The 20177-nt window shown below is 47.5% G+C and overlaps 1 protein-coding gene across 1 annotated transcript; it reads left to right on the top strand.

Annotated features, from left to right (window-relative positions):
• Nucleotides 1–13875: 13875 nt before the first annotated feature.
• Nucleotides 13876–18236, top strand: LOC138431489 (melanoma antigen preferentially expressed in tumors-like). The gene is made up of 4 exons (XM_069573601.1): nucleotides 13876–13911; nucleotides 15249–15565; nucleotides 15850–16455; nucleotides 17660–18236. Exons 1-4 carry the CDS (start codon nucleotides 13876–13878, stop codon nucleotides 18234–18236), a joined length of 1536 nt encoding a protein of 511 aa, XP_069429702.1.
• Nucleotides 18237–20177: the final 1941 nt, after the last annotated feature.

Genomic DNA, 20177 nt, shown 5'->3' with positions numbered 1-20177 from the left:
CTTTGTGCCTCTCATGGTTAGGGGCTGTAAACAATCACAAGTTGTAAAAGTCCTGGCAGACCGGTCAGGTAAGTTAGAGAGCCATCAAATGGGTTTAAACTGAGACATTATTTTTATATGCAGGAGACTGTTACCTGGAGCTCTGAATTAACTCTTTCGGGGATAGGCCCCTGTTATGTCAGAAGAGTATAGTATAGCAGACGGTAAACAGACAGATTTTGGTTTCAGGGTAAATGCTCAGGCAGAGGACCCCTTGAGACCTGACTCCCCTTGCCCATCAGGTCTCTCCACATGACTTTGTCATGGGTGGGATCTCCTGTGCTGGCCCCCAGCATCTTATCAAAAAGAGGTCATAAAATATCAACAGGCCTCTGGGCCAGAAGATAATGTAGGAAAAATAAGACTCTTGCAGGAAAGAACCTGATATTGATAAAAGTTAACACTGATTGAATGTTGAGTTGACTCTACATTTTTCGCTTTGCTCAATGTACAACTCAGGGTATAAAAGCCCTCTCTGAAAATAAAGTGATGGGCCTCCCTCACTAAAGCTTGGTCACCCCGTGTCATTCATTCATTCATTCGCCAACATCGTCCATCCTTAAGGTATCCCTGGACTCTGCTGAGGCTGGACCCCAGCACTTTGGCATAGTCAATGAAGCAGAAATAGATGTTTATCCAGAACTCTCTTGCTTTTTCAATGATCCGGCGGATGTTGGCAATTTGATCTCTGGTTCCTCTGCCTTTTCTAAAACCAGCTTGAACGTCTGAAAGTTCATGATTCATCTATTGTTGAAGCCTGGCTTGGAGAATTTTGAGCATTACTTTACTATCATGTGAGAAGAGTGCAACTGTGCATTCATTTGAGCATTCTTTGGCATTGTCTTCCCTATGATTTTTAGCAATTACAAAAATTTCACTATTTGCCTGCTGAATGTTTTAATTTGTAGTTTACTGAGAATTAAGTTTTCCTTGCAACCCTGAGGGTACATGTGTATATACACTGATATGTCTATATACGCATCTTTTTCACATTACTACAAGGTGTTTTTTTTTTTTAACATATATGAATATATTTTAAATGATACTTTCTGTTTGCATGGTAAAAATGTGAAATGTTTTAATTCTAGAAATCTGTTCCCCCAAATGAATATAGAATAAAAGTAAAGGTATAAAAATATTCCTTTGAGAATCATTCCTAGTAACAAGACTTGGAAATGTTAAAAATATATACATTCATAACACTTACAAAAGGTGGTAAGAAAAACTTTATTCAAGGTAAGAGAACTACAGCAGGGTCTTATATTAGGGGAGAGAGATTGAGCTTGCGTCTGACTCCAGCAGGGACACAGCTGGGATTTATAGCTAAGGAACAGGGTGGGTCCATGGAGCTGCAAAGAGAGACTGGGAGACTGAAAAGTAATGAAAAACAACAACAGCAGGGTGGGTGTCAGTGGATGGAAGCTTATTAAGAGGACCATAAGGGTGAGGGTAGATTCTGGCTCAACTGAGAGGATCATTCCTGAGGCTAGGCAAGGCTGATAAGATGTTGAGGTGAGTGGTAAGGAATTAGATCCGATACTGAGGGTGTTCAGATCAAGGGTAGGTTATTTTTACTAAACTGACATAGCAGATTCTGGCTTAGATTGGACTAAATTGGCAGGCACCCCTGGATAAAGACATTGCCCAAAGTTGGCAGTGCATTAATGAACTGCTGCATAACAAATTAGCCCAAACTAACAGCTTAAAACAATATTTCATACTGCCGCTGAAAGTTGGGAATCCAGAAGTAATTCAGCTGAGTGTGCTGGCTCAGGGTTTCATGAGATTTCCATCATCAGAAGCCTTGGCATGGGCTGGTGGATTTCCTTCCAAGATGGCTTACTCACATAGCTGTTAAAACCAGTTTCCTTGCTGGCTGTTGGGAGAAAACCTAAATTTTTTCACGTGGGCCTCTCTACTGGGCTACCTGAGTGTTCTCAATATATGACGAAGCTGGCGTCTAGAGTGAGTGATCCAAGAGGATGAGCAAGGAGGCTGCAGTGCCTTTTATGACCTAGTCATAGACACTTCATTTTCATTTCTACAATATTCTAACATTAGAAGTGAGCCACACACATGTGAAGGGGAGTATAAAGTCCACCCTTGATGGAAAGGATTTGTGGACATAATTTAAAACCACACATAGCCAGAAGTTGTTTACATACTTATATGTGCCAAATTCATTTTCCTGACAATGCTTTCAAAGATTTTATCCATTATAGCATTAACTTGAAATACAGGACCTTTTCATATAAGTCAGGTCCAGATATGGATCAGGGTCCAGTTGTGCAGTATCTCAAGTGTTCAGTCGCCCAGTTGTGTCCTAATATTTACGACCTCATGGACTGAAGCACGTCAGACTTCCCTGTCCATCATCAACTCCAGGAGCTTTCTCAAACTCAAGTCCATTGAGTCAGTGATGCCATCCAACCATCTCATCCTCTGTCGTCACCTTCTCCTCCTGCTTCAATCTTTCCTGCATCAGGGTCTTTTCCAATGAGTCAGTATTTCGCATCTGGTAGCCAAAGTATTGGAGCTTAAGCTTCAGCATCAGTCCTTCCAATAAATATGATTTACTTTAGTATTGACTGGTTTGATCTCCTTGCAGTCCAGGAGATTCTCGAGTCCTCCTACACAACAGTTCAAATTATACAAGTGTAGTTCCTCTAGGCCTGAGGATCTGTGAACACAATAGATGAGTTAATCTGCTCACTTTCATAGCCAAGACACTCCTGTTCCAGAAAGTGGAGGGGAGATGGGAGTCAATAGTAGCAATTCTGAAATCCCACGGGTTCTTGTTGGCAGTGCTTGAATTATGATTCAAGGCCTGGAAGATTTCTAGGCTTCAGTATATGAATTTTTAATTCTGCCCTCTGACATGACTCCATTGCGTGAAAGGTGGGTAGTATATGGTTACCGTGAAACAATTGCCTAGCCTATTTCCTGCTTGTCGAAGGTAGAAGTACAGAGCTCTCTTATTTTGTACTATTGCTATACCTTTCAGTCCAAGCTGAACATAAATATGTTATCTTAAAAACTCGGTGTGTCTCCTGATAATCTTTCTGGTGTCCATCCCAAAGAACCCCACTGCAAATCCACAATCACGTCTTCATAATAAGACCTACTCTGTCTTGTTTTTCTGCTGACATAGCTGAGAATAACACCCTGAAACTTGGTAAAAGTCCTATTGTGTGACTGAAATCATCTCTGAATGACACCCCTAAACTCTTTAGAGGGCATAGGCCTGACTAAATAATGGCATGAAACATCCCATTCCAATTTCTGAGGCCTAACAGAGAATTTTACAGTCTCATTCATCTTTCAGTTCAGTTGAGTTCAGTTGCTCAGTCATGTCCGACTCTGCGACACCAGGCCTCTCTGTCCATTACCATCTCCTGGAGTTCAAACAAACTCACATCCATCGAGTCATTGATGCTATCCAGCCATTTCATCCTCTCTTGTCCCCTTTTCCTCCTGTCCCCAATCCCTCCCAGCATCAGAGTCTTTTCCAATGAGTCATTTCTTTGCATGAGGTGGCCAAAGTGCTGGAGTTTCAGCTTCAGCATCATTCCCTCCAAAGAAATCACAGGGCTGATCTCCTTCAGAATGGACTGGTTGGATCTCCTTGCAGTCAAAGGGACTCTCAACACCACAGTTCAAAAGCATTAATTCTTTGGTGCTCAGCGTTCTTTACAGTCCAAATCTCACATCCATACATGACCACTGGAAAAACCATAGCCTTGACTAGTGGACCTTTGTTGGAAAAGTAATGTCTCTGCTTTTCAATATGTTATCTAAGTTGGTCATAACTTTTCTTCCAAGGAGTAAGTGTCTTTTAATTTCATGGCTGCAGTCACGATCTGCAGTGATTTTGGAGCCCAAAAAATAAAGTCTGACCCTGTTTCCACTGTTTCCCCATCTATTTGCCATGAAGTGATGGGACCAGATGCCATAATTTTTGACTCACCTTTAGAAACTTTAATAAAAAAAATTAAGAACTGACATATAGGTGATGTACAATGTTATATTTAGACCACCTTACCCTAATGCCCTGAACATGATCTTTGCTTGAGAGCCATTAATTTTAGCATCTTCTGCCATCATAAAAGACTGGAAATTTTCCCAATCAGCAAGTTCTGTCTCCTTTTTAAAGGTTTTTTTTTTTTTTTTTTCTAATTTCTCTTCACATTTTACTATAGCCAGCAAGAAGCCAGGAAACATTTTTGGCTCTTTCACTGGAAATATCCACAGCTAAATAATTAATTAGGTCGTTCCTCCTCCCAGCTCATTAGGTACATTTTTCACTTTTCATAAACTGCAGGTGTAGTGGACTTTCCTCTGCACACTCCCCAGGCTGTTTCCTCCTGGCTCTCCTTTCTGCCAGGCATTCTGGGTGCACCACTGTGATTCCACTTAGAACTTGCTCACTCAGTGCAATAACAGGGATCAGTACCCTGGCTTCAGTGCTTCTGCTGGCCAGAGTCTATGTACCTTTCCTGATGGCTTTCATGTTTTTGCTATCCAATTTCCATCACCTGGCTAGGTCAGTTCTGACAGCTCATACTCACAAGTGTACTGGCAGGCGCTTCTCCATGCACAAGTGCACACACATGCACGTGTACACACTAACATCCCTGAGAGGAAACTTGCACATATGCATAAGTACAAGCTTCTTTTCCAGGCACATGAATTTTGGTAACCACCTGACTTTCTTTGTCCTGGTTAAATTCTTTCACTTGCTCATGTATCATGTCAGGTTGCACTTCTAACTCTGTGACTTATCCTCAAAGGTTACAAAATCTTGGCATTTGATCATGACTAGGGCCGAACTGCAGAGCATCGAGTAGGGTTGGAAGTGCTCGCCCTGGACAGCTGAGTGATATATGCCTGCATTCTGCATTCTCCCGTCACCTTGGACAGCTCTATGGTACCAGTCATGTTGGCCTGTTCCATTGCCTGTGCATTCCTTCAGGGGAGCAAAAACAAGGACCTCTGGGCTCACCTGACTTGGAGAACCGCTTTCTCAGTGTGCATCTATCTATGTCATTCCTTGTCAATTTGTGCCCCTGTTGCAAGCCTATCACGCCTTAGGGCCCACAACATTCTGAGTGAGGCCCCCTGTTCTTCCTATCTGTGTAGCTTTCTGTGTGCACCTACCTGTGCCCCTAAATGCCCCTTGGACACCAATCTACGAGGTGCCTCTTTCCATTTCCCCTACCCCACCACCACCCCACACCCATATCCCCACCCCATCCCAAAGCCCTACACCCAACCCCACCGCACTCCCCCACACCACCACCAACCCCACCTTATCCCATCCCCAATCCCAACCCACGTCCACCACACCCCCACACCCCCACCCATTCCACATCCCCACCCCTCCCACACACCCACCCCAGGCAGACCCATCGCTATCCCCATCCTTTCCTACCCCACCCCCACCTTTCCCTACCCTCACCTTACCCCCATCCAAATGCTCCTCCCCCCGAACAGACTGGTGGACATGGCTACAGGCACCACACCTCCCCCCTCTCTCCGAGCCCTCCCCACCTCTCCTGGACTCCCTATTCTTCCTACTGCCTAGCTTTCTGTGTGAACCTGTCTACCTGTACCTCCAAGTGCCCCTTGGACACCCAGCTACAAGGGCCTCTTCCCACTTACCCTACCCCACCCCCACCCAAAACCCATACCTCCACCACAACCGTATCCCACCCCCACCCCACCTTCCCCCACCCCTCAACCCAACGCCCCCCACCAACCTAAACCCCAGTCCCCAACCCGTCCCCCCCAACGAACCCCCAACTCCACTCCCACCCACACACTACCCCTCTACCCTACCCCCAGCCAGCCCTACCCCTCCCTGTTACTGTTGCTGCTAAGTCGCTTCAGTTGTGGCCAACTCTGTGCGACCCCATAGATGGCAGTCCACCAGGCTCCCCTGTCCCTGGGATTCTCCAGGCAAGAACACTAGAGTGGGGTGCCATTTCCTTCTCCAGTGCATGAAAGTGAAAAGTGAAAGTGAAGTCGCTCAGTCCTGTCTGACTCTTAACGACCCCATGGGTTGCAGCCCACCAGGCTCCTCTGTCCATGGGATTTTCTAGGCAAGAGTACTGGAGTGGGGTGCCATTACCCCCTCCCTACCCCACCCTAATGCGCCTACCCCACAACGCCATTCTGGTGGGTGTGGCCACAGACACCACCCCTCCCTATCTCTGCGTGTCCTCCCTCCCTTTCTGGACTCTCTGGGAGACTACACTCGCGATCCCAAGATCTCGTGAGATTTGCTCCAGGAAGAAACAGGACCTGGGTTGGTTGGGCCGCCTGTTTTCCGCGTACTACAGAGTCACCGCTTCTCTCTTCTCAGCATTCAGCAGGGACCTTGTGCCAAGGCGCGGCTGCACAAACCGTAAGTTCCCGCCTTGGGTCCCCCGCTTTCTCACAAGGTGACCTTGAGCTAGCCCCTGGTTCACCCCCACAGACCCCCAGTACTATTTGCCTCCCTACAATGAGTTATCGGGCTGAGGAGTGGAGTAAAAGCCAAAGCGGGTGAGGAGCCAGACGCAGCCACATGCTCTTTGAAGAGGCCTGACCCTGTAGATGCAATAGTCCAGCAAACCAGTGTCTGCCGCCACTTGGTTCTGGACATGGGCTCCCCTCTGGAGGTTCCAGGGCATGGTGGGCTTAGAAAGGGACCAAAATGGGGCTGCTGGACGGTGGTCGGTGTCCTTTGAGGAAGGGCCCTTGGACCTGAGCACCAGCTCAGCACTTCGATTGTCGGCTGGTCCAGCCATTGAGAAATTACTCAGATTTGGAGATAAGAGGGTCCTAGCACTCACATGGCGGGGTTGCCTCTCCAGTTTTCAGTTTATTCTCCGGCTTCCTAAATACACATGTTAACATACCATCGTCTTGGTTTTGGAGCATTTTGGTTCCTGTTCTCAGGCTTAGGAGGACATGGGTGACTGAGAGGATAGGAGACCAGGGAAACCGGGTGTTTGAGAACCTGAGGTCGTTGTGAACTGAACCAGTGTGGGTGGAAGTCATCTTCAGGTAAGCTGGTCCCCTTCACCACCTCTGGTGCCTCCTCCGTGCTAGTTGTCGTGGAGCTGGGTAGTGTCTGCGGTCTGAGGCCCTCAGGTCAGGAGGAGAATGAGCACCCTTTAGTTTCCCAAGTCATTTTCTTAAGAGACTTTGATCCTGCTGCTATCTTATAAGAGGAAGGTGCAGTGTCTTGGGGACCCATTCCCGAAGCCATGGTTAGGTTCAGAACTTGTGCTTGGGAGGCTGGTTTCAGACCCCAGACACTCAACCCCTGTATCGTATTAGATAAGGGCTGGGTGGTGAGTCCAGGGAAGTTTTTCTCTCCCTAAGTGTGGGACCCCTGGGAGTGAGGTGCTCCTGGAAAGAAAGCACTCAGGCAACACAGTGAGTCCTCTACTTGCAGCTGGAGGCGGCAAGGGAGGCTGTGTGGCCAGACTGTAATGGAGAATGGAGAGAGACCCCAAGGGCAAGGATGATATTATGCACTGGGGGTCCTGGGTAGCCCTTGGCCACTGCTGATCCCAGCACACCTGACTGTAACCCTTGGTCACTGCTGTCTCCAGAGAAGAATATGTGGACCCTCTGTCCCAGCACTGCAGACTGTTGAGTGTCTGTGTCAGGACCAACTGGGGCCAGGACCCTGAGAGGAGGAAGATGTGCAAAGAGGAGGAATCAAGGTCATGAATCCAGGGAAATTCAGGGCAGAGGGAGAAAAGTGCCTGGGGCTGCCAGCCAGTCCCCTTCCTGTGCAGACAAAGTGTGATCAGAGCCCTGGCCATGGCAGAGAGTCCCTGAGCTCTGCTTCTGCAGTCATGGCACCGGACTAGGGCCCCCACACCCTTCATATCTCCTGCCTCACCTGTGGGAGGGGCCTCTGTGCACAGCTGCTCCCCAGATCCTGCTGGTGACACCCCATCAGTGAATCTACCTACTTGCCTCTGTGGAGGGCAGGCAGTACTGGGAGGTGTCGTTCTGGGAGATGGCCTGAGCCTGAGCCCTTGGAGGAGGGCTGTTGAGCTGAGGGTAGGTGTAAATCTAGGCCTTTCTGGATTTCTCCCTGAATATTGCACCATTACCCCATACTCCTGGATGACCTGGCACAGACCTGCTGAGTTCCTAGACTGGGGTGGGTTGTGGCACCTGAAAGGAGGCTCCTATTCTGTGCTCTAGTACTCCCTAAGCTTTTCACTGCCCACAAACAGAGTAGGGTATTCCAGTCTTCAGAGACTTTCCTGGGCACACTGCCCTACCAGACTGGCCCAGGGATGGCTTAGGGATACATGCACCTGGCCGGATGTATCATTCCTGTGTCACTGTCTGTATCCCCAGCCCTTACTTGTGAAAAGGGAAAACCACGGTAAGGCCCCTGTTGAAGATGTTTCAGTTTTTGGGGAATAACCTGAGATGAAGAAAGTGAAACACTTGGTGATGTAAATTCTGCCAAATACGAGGTATTGTCATTTTAATTTAGAATCCAGCTTCAGGTTTTCATTCCCCATCCTCTGGAAAAACTTAAATAAAGAGCCTGCTTGTGACAACAGAAATGAAGATGTCTCAGAGGCAGTGATGCCAGCAAATGTTACTTCACTTGATAGTGATAAAGAAACTTGGAAATAGTATCAGGCCTGAAAGCACAAAGAATGAGACATTGGAAACAGATCCAGGCTTAGGAACTAGGGTGACAATTGGCTAGGATGTACATAGGAAAGATCCTCATCCTCAGTTGAAAGTTATGTGCTGAGAAGAAAGGAATCAGAGTTGAGAGGACTCCTTGCTGACGTTTCTGCAAAGTAATGAAACACTTTAATTCTCATTGCTTAAGATCACAGAGTACTAAAAAAAATATATATATATTTACTATTTTTATTTCTCTAAACATTTACAACCAGTCAGTCCTAAAGGAAATCAACCCTGAATATTCACTGGAAGGGCTGATGACGCTCCAAATCTTTGGCCACCTAATGCGAAGAGCTGACTCACTGGAAAGGACTCTGACGCTGGGAAAGATGGAAGACGAGGGGAAGGGGATGACAGGATGAAATGGATAGATGGCATTACTGACTCAACAGACATGAATCTGAGCAAATTCTGGGAGGAAGTGAAGGACAGGGAATCCTGGTGTGCTAAGGTTCATGCGGTCTCAAAGAGTCAGAAAGGGCTGAGTGACTGAACAACAACAAACATTTACAACAGTTAGTGTAACAGGTTTCTTAACTTTAAAAAATATGGACTGGCCTGGAAAAATATCATAATTGTGCCTTAGATTATGAACTTTGGCTTTTCAGTTTCAGCATGAGTGGTCTCCCTGGTGTCCCTGCTCCACCATACAGATCAGGTTTGCCTATCATTATTTTTGTGGCTTGCTTGCTTTTCATTTGTTTAGACACCCTGAGTGGAAAATGATGGCTTTTTTTTTTTTCAGTCTAACTGAGATATTAATCGAATTTACATATAGCCCTGATTAAGATTTCTAATGGTTCAGCATCATGAGTCCACTTACATCCATCCTGCAGTTTTGAGCGTAGTAAGTCTAGTGAACATTAATTTCATATGGATACAAAATTAAATAGAAAAAAGTAATTTTGTTTTGATGAAAACTCTTAGGGTTGACTCTATTAACTTTTATAACTAACATAAAACAACATTTGTTATACTTGTGTTGTATGTCACCTACCTCATACATATTTGTAACTAGAAGATGAACATGATAGTTTCACTAGGTGTCCCTCACAGTCACCAAGAATGATGCGCCCGCAGCCACTTTGTAACTATTAGAAACATCCCCTCCCAGGCTGCCCTCACCAACTTCTCTCTGAGCCTCTCTAATCTGTGTGTCCAGTCTCAGTGCTCCCTCCATCTCACCTTGGAAATAGGAAGGGGAAACAGCCACTGGCATGTCACCTAGGCAAAGAGAAACAGAGTCGGACCCTGTGAAACCATTAGGTGTTGTTTCCAGGGCTCCCAAGAGCTCTGGCACCACAGTGCTTTACATCTCATGATGGAACAAATAGCCGCAAGTCATTCACCTTAAAACCTAAATAAATAAACAGTTGGCCAAACAGAGGTATAGAATTGGTGTAGAATTTATAGACTCAGTTTATAGAGGCAGTTTTCTGTAACAGGTTAACCAGGGGTATCCTCTACTGCACATTAATGAAGTCTCCTTTATGTACAGTTGGGAAGGTACCCTGGAGTCAGAAATGGCAACCCACTGCAGTATTTGTGCCTAGAGAATCCCAAGGACAGAGGAGCCTGGTGGGCTACAGTCCATTGGGTCACAAAAGTCAGACACATCTGACTGACTAACACTTAATACTAGAAAGAAATTAGGTGACGAAGTGCTAGAAAAGGAATGATTCATTAGAATAGGACACTTGGCAGATTCACAAGCCTTGTGCTGCCCTAAGTACTCAGTTACACTTTCACAGTCAGAGGAAGAGGAGGGGGGGAAGATCATCTTTTTCTTTAGTAGACAGCACATTTCCATCATCACTGCCTCCACCAGGTAGGGCAGGCAAGTTTAGTTTTCCTGCTCTATATGGTCAGGCTAGGACTATGATAGTTCACTTCAGTTGCTCAGTCGGACTGCAGCACACTAAACTTCCCTGTTATATTACTTGGGAAAGTTATTTTCAGGTCTCAGTACAGTGTAGGCCTTTCATTTTGAAAAGTCGCCTTTCCATAAGAGATTGTGTTTTGTATGCACAGAGTCTGTTTTGGGGAGTCATTAACTTGATGACCACTGGTAAGGTTGTAGGTCTTGTTTTCTGCTGTAGTTTTAGTGTTTAGGGTTCACATTCTAGATAAAAACGTGTCTTAGGGGCCAAAGAGCATGTTTTGGGGGTTACTAAGTCATGGAGCTCACTAGGCAGGAGGAACGTCTCATGCCACCAGTCTTTGATTGTTTTGGGCCATGTATCATGCGCTGTAGCATGGTGTTATTGCTAGGCAAGTTAGCTTGATTTAAGCAAGGCAACCTGGCTTTGATGCTAAGCAACTTGTTTTGCTTTATGAATCAAGCAAGCCTATGTGTTGCAGAATTTTCCTATTACTTTCTTGAGTGTCATTGTGGTCTCCCAAAACCCTGTAAAGTTTCTTCTCTATCTACAGTTCCCTAATGCAGTATCAAGCTAACTGTTTGGGCATTCTGTTCTCTTATTCTATCCCTACCACCTAGGGACACTCCCAGGCCCCAAGTGCAGGCTGCAGTGCCCTCAGTGATCTTGATACCACTCCAGGAAATGAGATGCAGCTCTGAGAGCCAGGAGACCAGGCTCCTAGTTCTGCTGTCATTTCCTTCCTCCCCCTAGTTCTGGGCTAGCCCCTGCTGTCCTATCTCCCTGGTGCGGACCCTCAAACTCCCCCCCCCCTGCCCACTCCACCCTACTGCTGCTTTGCCTGCAGAAGAACCACTCTCAGGAGTAACTGGCTAGAGTTAGGATGACCTGGACATCTGGCAAGTCTTCACTGGGGAGGAAGAAGGAGGGAGCCTCTTTTGTTGAGGTCTAGATGCCATTGAATCTGTTCTTGCCAAGGACAAGAAGAGGCAGAGTGGGCTCATAGAGAGAGTAAGAAGAGATATCACTCCAGACTGGAGGGAGGACAGACATACTGGAACTCCAGGTGTGATCTCATCTGCTGGGGTCTGAGTCCCCAGGGCTTCTTGTCAGTCTGGGGCCTCTAAGGACCAGCCAGGCTGTGGTCTTCCTCCAGAAGCCAGGGAGGGTCATCTTCCAGCATTTCTAGTGTGTGTTTGGGCACAGATGCATTCCAAAGAGCCCCAGGAAGGGCCTCAGGAGCAAATGCATTGCAGTCACAGAAGGAATTCTGCAACTAGAGAGGGAATGAGCTCTTCCCACCCCGAAATGAGCTCAGAGGCTGCACTAGACTGTGCAACAACAACAACAACAAAAAACAGGTAGAAATGCCCTCAGGTTGACTGGGTCCTTGGAGTCATCCTGGGTTGACCTTACACTGGCCAGGAATAACTCATCTTCATGCAGATGAGCCCCTAGTACTCTGTGCCCAGTGAGTCCTCTGCACAAACAGACTGTGTGGAGCTGGAGGTGGACAGAGGCCTGTCCCATTCCTTGCTCGGAAAGACTTTTTGGCTGATACTTCCTGTTTTTAGATCATTTGAAGACAGTAGTCCCTCTTGCATCCTTAGATCTCCTGGATCCTGAGTTCCCATGGAAACATCCCAAGCTTAGACCTCTGCTATTTCCTGTTTGCCCAACCCCCTGTGAAGTTGGCTAGCTCTTCCGAATGTTCAGTGGGGCAGATCTATCCATCTATTTTTGCCCAAGTGTATCTTCTGGTTTCTCCTTCTTAGAGTATGACAGTGTCCTGCCTCACCTCATGACAATGCCTCAGGCTCACCAGGCTGTAAAGGAAACTAGGGGTGAACTTTGGCTTCTCTCTGAAAGTCATTTGAGGTACTGGTGGAAAGTGCCAGCGTCATCATGGCTGATACTTTATCAGGGACTCGATGATTATCTATATTGCTAAACCTGAGCTTCTGCAGCTGATTGGTCAAGCTGATTGCTGGAAGTCAAAATGCCCACAAGGCACCTTCCAGTTTAACCCTATTTTAGGGTTTTAACTCTATTTAAGGGACAGCTATATCTCTGTTCGCTGACGGGGATGGTAGGAATTTGGTGAATATCATCTTTAGGAAGTTACCAAACTATGGAGTATCCTTCAGGTAAGACCAACTTCTTACCTTCCAAATAGAAGAACTCTTGGGGCATCACAATGCCAGGCGTGGAGAGGTTCCATCTGTCTGTGTTCTGAGACCACAGCAGAACCAGCATGTCAGCCAACCCAGCAGGGTCTTCACCCAGACCCTTTGATGCAGGCTTTGCAAATCAACAGGGAGAAAGTCCATGTGGCTACCTGTGCTTAATGCAGAGCAAAGGAAAAACTGAATTGTATTTGTGGGCTTCAAATTGAGGTCCCATCAGAATCTGTGTAAGTGAGAGCCTTAGGGGAGGGAGAGGAATGGGGGGAGGTGGGTGGGTTTCAAAGGTGCTTTACATTCCTTTTTTCACTGGCACTGAGGGAAGGTCAGGTTACCCAGCTACATTGGGAAGGAGCCTTTGAAGATCATGGTGAGGATACAGGTCACTGGACAGAGCCTAGGCTGGGGTATGCAGGGGGACACTTGAGCCTCCGGTTACAGCTGTTTGCTGACACAGATTTGTGTTCTTGGCCCACGTTTATTTCCCTTCAGGAGATCCCACGGCCCTAAGCCTTCAGTGGCTTTCAGGTAGAACAAGGCATATTCTAGGTTTGGCCAGCCAAAAAGGTTCCATCCTATCCTAACCCACGTTCCTAAATTTAATCTCTTTAACTTCTTTGCCTCCAGGGAGGGAAGAAGTGTGGATCTTGGGTTTGCCCTGAGTTTATGGGATCCACCTAGTCTCTCTTTAGCCACTGCCTCTTCTGGCAATTTCTCAAGCCTAGCCTAAGAAAAGTCTTTGAATTCGTCCAAACAAAACACATTTGTCTTGGGTACTTTCCTTGGTTTCATTACAAGTGTCTGGTCTCTCTGTTCTCCTGGCCAGCTCCTATGTGTCATTTTGACCTGCCAGGGAAGCCTGGCCCCTCAAAATCTGGAGGGCTCATCATCCTTCCATTACACACCTCTGTTCCCCTGTGAACAGGCACATGTGTTGCTGTCTGATGTGTAAGTAACAGTGTGATTCTCGGAAATCTTACTTTGTTTCTTTTTCTTCTGGGGTGACACCACCATCCGCACAAAGCTGTCTGAACGTGAACATTTGGGTGATTTTGATGTGGCCCAAACTCCCGCAACGAATGTACCTTCAGGTTGGTTTTCTTCTTTTATATTTTGCTGTATTTTGCTAACCTATTATGAACAGACATAGGATCCCATAAATTGTATGTAGTGAGAAAGTAAAAATCCCACTCAGACATAGGTAAATGGAGATCTAGTAGTAAGAACACTTTAGCCAGAAATGGAAATTTCAGCCAGAATCTGAAAAGTGTGCCCTGCAAGGATAAGAGGGTTTCAGGACTGAGCACACTACTCCATGCTGGAGCCTTGGGCTCTGACAGCTGTACCTGCCAGGATCTTCATGGGACAAGCCGTGCAGGCCACAATCCTGTAGAGAATTTTCTTTGCATTTCCATTTACATTGGCAGTTGCACACTTTGCTTTTCTTCTACATGCAGTTTTTCATTTCTGCCAGACAGTTCGGTTTCTTCTCTGATTTTCGCCTCTCGTACAGACCGTTAAAACTATTTCTTAACCAGGTAAAATTTGGCCAGGTAGGGGTGGGGGGGTTGGGGTAGGTTGTGGTGAGAGTGAGGGGATGGAGCCATACCGAACGGCATCTGGGGTCATAGTTCCCTGGTGGGGATAGAACTTTTTCCCCTGCATTGAAAGCAGAGTTCTCCTCACTGAACTGCCAGGGAAGTTCCTAGAATTGATTTAATGAAAAACATCTAATTAGGAGGAATTTTGGGGTGACATTTTACATTTTAGTTTGTGACAGTGATAATACATATTATTTTATAGTTTTGTGATTTTACTAGTTTAAAGAATTTTGGGGGTTTCTTTTCGTTTTAAAAGCTAAAAACTGTTTCTTAATTCCATGGAATACAAAAAAAATATCTATAGAATATTTGAAAAAGTGGAGACTTTATTCTGAATGTGAGCACTTTGCTCCACTGACCTGAATGGTAACAACATTTGTAGAAGAGACAGGCAGTGAAAGGTATGTCTTTTTATTAAGGGACATAACAGCACCCAGTGCATGAGTTATTGGTTGGAGTTTAGAGACAGGCCGTGTTGGGCTAAACTCCTTATTCCTGTTTTTAGCCCTTGAGTAATAATCAGAAGCTTTCTCTGAAGAGAGTGAGGTCAGCTGTCAGACTCCTTGGTATCTACCGGCCAGCAGGGCTGGAATTAAATGCAGCAGCTGGTAGATATGGGATGGGGCAAGAGGTCAACTTGTCTGTTTGTTGCTGCCTAGAGAGATGCTTGTCCACGTGCCACTGGGGCCAAAGCTGTGATTTTGTGGCCAGAGGATGTCTCTGACCCTGCTTGGGTTCCCTGAGGGTGGAGGGACAGTAGGGTCTCCCCAGTTCCTTGACCGGAGAAGGACTGGCCCCGCTCCGCTTGCTCTCTGACATCCTCCCAGGACTCGTTCCGGAGTAGGTTCACGACGGGCATCGGGGCCCCACCCAGACTCCTGGAGCTGGCTGGCCAGAGCCTGCTGCAGAATGAGGCCTTGGCCATCATGGCTCTGGAGGAGCTGCCCATTGAACTCTTCCCACCGCTGTTTATGGCGGCCTTTGCTGGGAGGCACACCAAGGCCCTGAAGGCGATGGTGCAGGCCTGGCCCTTCCCCTGCCTCCCACTGGGGGCCCTGATGAAGGACCACCAGCCTCATCTGGAGACATTTCAGGCTGCACTCGACGGCCTGGACGTCCTGCTTTCTCAGGAGGTCCGCCCCAGGTAAGGAGGACCTGGCAGACTGGTGAGGCCTGGGGATGTGAGCATGATGCAGCCAGGGCAGGAGGATGAGGGGTCACCTGGGAACAGGTGATCGGGTGTACCGGATGGGTTGAGGGGGAGGGGGCACAAAAGGCACGTGGGCCAACGCCCAGTTTCCTTTAAAGTGGGGATCAAAGCAGGTCCGGAAGATGGAGGAGCTGTGGTGTGAGGAGTGCAGAACGCTTGCGGGGTCCTGGTGACCATCAGACTCTGCACAGCTCAGCATGTCCCCCATGGCCCTACAGGCGGTGGAAGCTGCAGGTGCTGGACTTACGCCGGAACACCCATGAGGACTTCTGGACCCTGTGGTCTGGCATCAAGGCTAGCGTTTGCTCACTGCTGGAGCCTGACCCGATCCAGCCCATGCAGAAGAGCCAAAGGGTGGAGTCACAGGCAGTACTAAAGCTGGTGCGGGCCCCTGTGGAGGTGCTGGTCGACCTGTGCCTCAAGGAGGACACCCTGGATGAGACACTCAGCTACCTGCTGAAGAAGGCCAAGCAGAGGAGGAGCCTGCTGCACCTGCGCTGCCAGAAGCTGAGGATCTTCACCATGCCTATGCAGAGCATCAAGAGGATCCTGAAGGTGGTGCAGCTGGACTCCATCCAGGACCTGGAGGTGAACTGCATCTGGAAGCTGGGCACACTGGGCAGGTTTGTGCCGCATCTGGGACGGATGGGAAATCTGCGCCGGCTGCTGCTGTCACGCATCCACATGTTGCCGCGCACCACCCCGGACCAGGAGGAGCACTTAGTCGACCAGCTCACCACCCAGTTCCTGAACCTGCCCCACCTGCAGGAGCTCTACCTAGACTCCATCTCCTTCCTCGAGGGGCGCCTGCACCAGGTGCTCAGGTGAGGCGTGGTGAGAGCTCTGCAGACCAGAATGCCCTCGTTTCATTACCCTCGGGGCGTTTACTTTGTGCCCGCTGGGGACATTGCCAGGGTGCATGGGCTGCTCATAAGTCCTCACGATGCTGCCACTGTGTCCCCGGGCATTTTGTCAGGTCACCTCCCTGATTAGGGTCAGAGGCATGGCCTAGGTTAGATGCTGTTAAAGGGGATTTCTTGCTGGGAGTCCACATAGTGTGGGTCAGGTGAGATGCGCTTGGGAATTCTTTCCGAGAGAGTGATCTCTTAGCTGAGATGATTGCAGATAACTAAGCGAGAAGGATATTGGTACATCAGGCATGAGATTTGAAGTCCGCAGCTCTGTCTCCCTCCCACTTGCCGCTTCTGTCCTGAGCTATTTTAGACTCCAGGTGAGCTGTGGGAAGTGGGTGATTCTGGAGATGACAAGCAGGAATCAGGATGGGGAAATTGTGGCTCATAAGCAGTCCAGAGAAGAGAAAAAATCAAATGAGAATCATTGTTCAAGTGGCTGCAATCTCTTTAACTCTAAATTACAATTAATATTTTGCTCTAAGACTTCTGAATACATAGGAAATCCTCAGTAAGAGGTTATTGTTCTGCTTTGAACACAGTGATAAAAGCTGAGAGGATGCAGCCTAGTCTGTCTGTATGAATGAGTTACATTGATTCCCTTTTTGGCAGCTGCAAACTCCAGGCATTAGGAATAAATATATTCACAGAAACCAGAAGAAAGAAAGGAAAAAAAAAAAAAGAATTGTAGGTGGTGATGGACAGTTTGTGGCCCCTGAATATCTGGGGGATATTCACCCAGGGATCATCTGTAACTGCTAGGATCCAGCAGCCTATGTCCACTGCATCTAGCCTGCTGTTTAATTCAACTAGTCGTGTCCTGTAAAAACATCTTAATTCCTGCGAACCAAATACTAGTAAGCTGAAATAGGCAAATAACATTTGTTTACTGTTTGTTTCCCACATTGAAAATAATTCATCATTTTGTGCATGGGGAGGTCATACCTATGTGAGCATGACCTTTCCCCCAGAAGACACCCTGCCTTCCTATCAAGAAGGTTAGAGGCCAGCTTCAAGCCAGTGAGATGCCCTGTGTTCCAGTGAAACAGGCCTCTCCTCCCCAGTTCCTCTGCCCGCCACCTCCCACCCTGGGACTGACTGCCCTGTCTCTCGCCAGGTGCCTGAAGACCCCTCTGGAGACCTTGTGGATCACCAACTGCCTGCTTTCAGAGTCAGACCTGATGTACCTGTCGCAGTGCCCGAGCATCAGCATGCTGAAGGACCTGAGCCTTAGTGGGGTCAACCTGACCAGCCTCAGCTTGGAACCTCTGCAGGTCCTGATCGAGTGGACCTCGGCCACCCTACAGGACCTAGACCTAAATGAGTGCGGCATCATGGACACCCAGTTCAGTGCCCTCCTGCCTTCCCTGAGTTGCTGCTCCCAGCTCACTACCTTCAGCTTCTGTGGCAACCCCATCTCCATGGCCGTGCTGGAGAGCCTACTTCAACACACCATGGGGCTGAGCAAGCTAAGCCACGTGCTGTACCCCGCACCCCTGGAGAGCTATGAGGATGTGAATGGCACTCTGCACCTGGGCCTCCTGGCTGAGCTTCACACCCGGCTCAAGCAGCTGCTGTATAAATCTGGGCGGGCCAGCATGGGCTGGGTCAGCGCCAGCCCCTGTCCACACTGCGGTGACCAGATCTTCTATGACACTGAGCCCATCCTGTGCCCCTGCTACATGCCAGCCTAGCCCAGCTCACGAGTTGCAGGCTTTGTCCCCCGCACTGGGACACTGCCACCTAGACCTTACTTCATCTAGAAGGAACTCAAACCATGGTTTCAGACAATAGTTCACTGCATGCTGGCAAAGGAAAGGTGATTTAAAGTGGGCATGGGGGGAGGGCTTGGTGGGATTTTTGGAGAGATGTGTTCCTACAAAGTTAGAAATGTGAATCTGAATTTTGGAGGGGGAATTTTGGGCTTGGGAGGTTGATGGAGTCGTTACCCCTGTATTGGATTGTTACAAATAAATAAAGGGAACTTCAGTGTCAATCACTGGGTGTCCTCTGTGATCTGTGACCATGATTCTCCCCTTTAAATTAATGACTTCCCTGTTGATGTTTAAGTTAAAGGGCCTGAACATGAATGGGTTCTAGATGCTCTCTGATAGGCAAGGATCAACTATAGGAGTTCAGGGCAGTATTTACCTGTGGTTCTCATTTCCAAGGCATCCACCTCCTCACTTATTTCTGAGGCTGTTCAATCTGTCATCATATACAAGGTGCATCCTTAGGGCTTGGAACGAACTAAGTGTCCAGGAGTGAGCATGGCTGGAGAGAACCTTCTTCCAAGGGACCTTTGCTGCTAACCCTGGACTCAAGCATTTTCCCCAGTGGAGCCAGTAGGTGTAAAGCCTCCATCTCGGACCCTGGGCAGTGCCAAGATGGTTTCACTGTGCAAAGCCAGACCAGGAGTCCTGGGGGTTATTCAACAGTAGACTATCTGGAACCTCTGGGACCCACCAGCCTTTGCACACCTTTCTACTGCTCAGCCATATCTGACTCTTTGGAACTCCATTGATTGTTGCCTGCCAGGCTTCTCTGCCCATGGAATTCTACTGGTGAGAACACTGTACTCGATAGCCGTTCTCTTTTCCAGGAGATCTTCCAAACCCAGGGATTGAACTTGCGTCTTGTTCCTTGCAGGCAAATTCTTTGCCATCTGAGTTGCCAAGGAAGCCTCCAGTTTGTAAGAGACAACCCAGCATCACTGAATCCATTGTCCAAATGTGCTTTTATGCCACTAATATTCCCACAGGCTATATTTTGTTTTTACATTAATCAAAACTTTCACATACATTCATTTATTCAAAGGCTGACAGAAATCCGTTCCCAATTGTCAAAAAAGTCACTTCTGAGTTGAGTATTTCAGTGTTGAGTGTAACTTTGCATTTTTCTCCTTGGTGTGATTCATCTGGAACTTTTTTTTTTTTACTTTAATCCTTAAGTTTTTACCTTAAGCCACATGGTAAAGATAAATTTTCTTCCAAATCCTAGTTATCTGCCAACCTGGCAGCACTAAGGCTTTTAACTAATTTTCGTTTCCCATCAGAGCTCTTTGCTGAGACCAAGTCCTCTAAGATTCAGAGAAGATATAGCAACTAAACAAAATAAGAGCACCCCTTCAGAGTGGAGGGCTCCAACTATACCCCTTTTTTGTGACCAAAGGAGTTGGGACCAGCATGGACCAGCAAAATTTTTATCTAGGAATGTCCTGGAAATGAGCGTCACCTTGATTTGAGTTTTCCTGGTGGCTCAGATGGGACAGAATCCACCTGTAATGCAGGAGACTTAGGCTTAGTCCCTGAATCAGCAAGATCCCCTGGAGAAAGGAGTGGCTACCCACTCCAGTATTCTTTCCTGGAGAATTCCATGGAGGAGGCTGTTGGGCTACAATAATGGAGTCACAAAGAATCAGACAGGACTCACTAACACTTTCACTTCACCTTTAATACTGTGGGTAAGCAGGTGGTGCAAGTTGTCATTGATTGAGTTTTTTAATGTTTCATGGTCCTTTAAGTTTTGGTCCCTCTCTATCCCACCCTTGGATGTAAGCTGCGAAACCATCCTTTCATGATTTCTTACCCAGGGAATTAGAACTGAGAGCAAAAGCAGCAAGAAGCCAGATGCTC

Source organism: Ovis canadensis, chromosome Y (assembly GCF_042477335.2).
Source record: "Ovis canadensis isolate MfBH-ARS-UI-01 breed Bighorn chromosome Y, ARS-UI_OviCan_v2, whole genome shotgun sequence".
Lineage (NCBI taxonomy): Eukaryota > Metazoa > Chordata > Mammalia > Artiodactyla > Bovidae > Ovis > Ovis canadensis.
Note: the sequence above shows the minus strand (reverse complement) of the source record. Positions and strands in the feature narration are given on the sequence as shown.

Coding starts and splice junctions, on each gene's coding strand:
- LOC138431489 (XM_069573601.1), top strand. CDS start 13,876: ATGTGGCCCAAACTCCCGCAACGAATGTACCTTCAG. Junction 13,912..15,248: donor CGCAACGAATGTACCTTCAG/GTTGGTTTTCTT, acceptor ACATCCTCCCAG/GACTCGTTCCGGAGTAGGTT. Junction 15,566..15,849: donor TCTCAGGAGGTCCGCCCCAG/GTAAGGAGGACC, acceptor ATGGCCCTACAG/GCGGTGGAAGCTGCAGGTGC.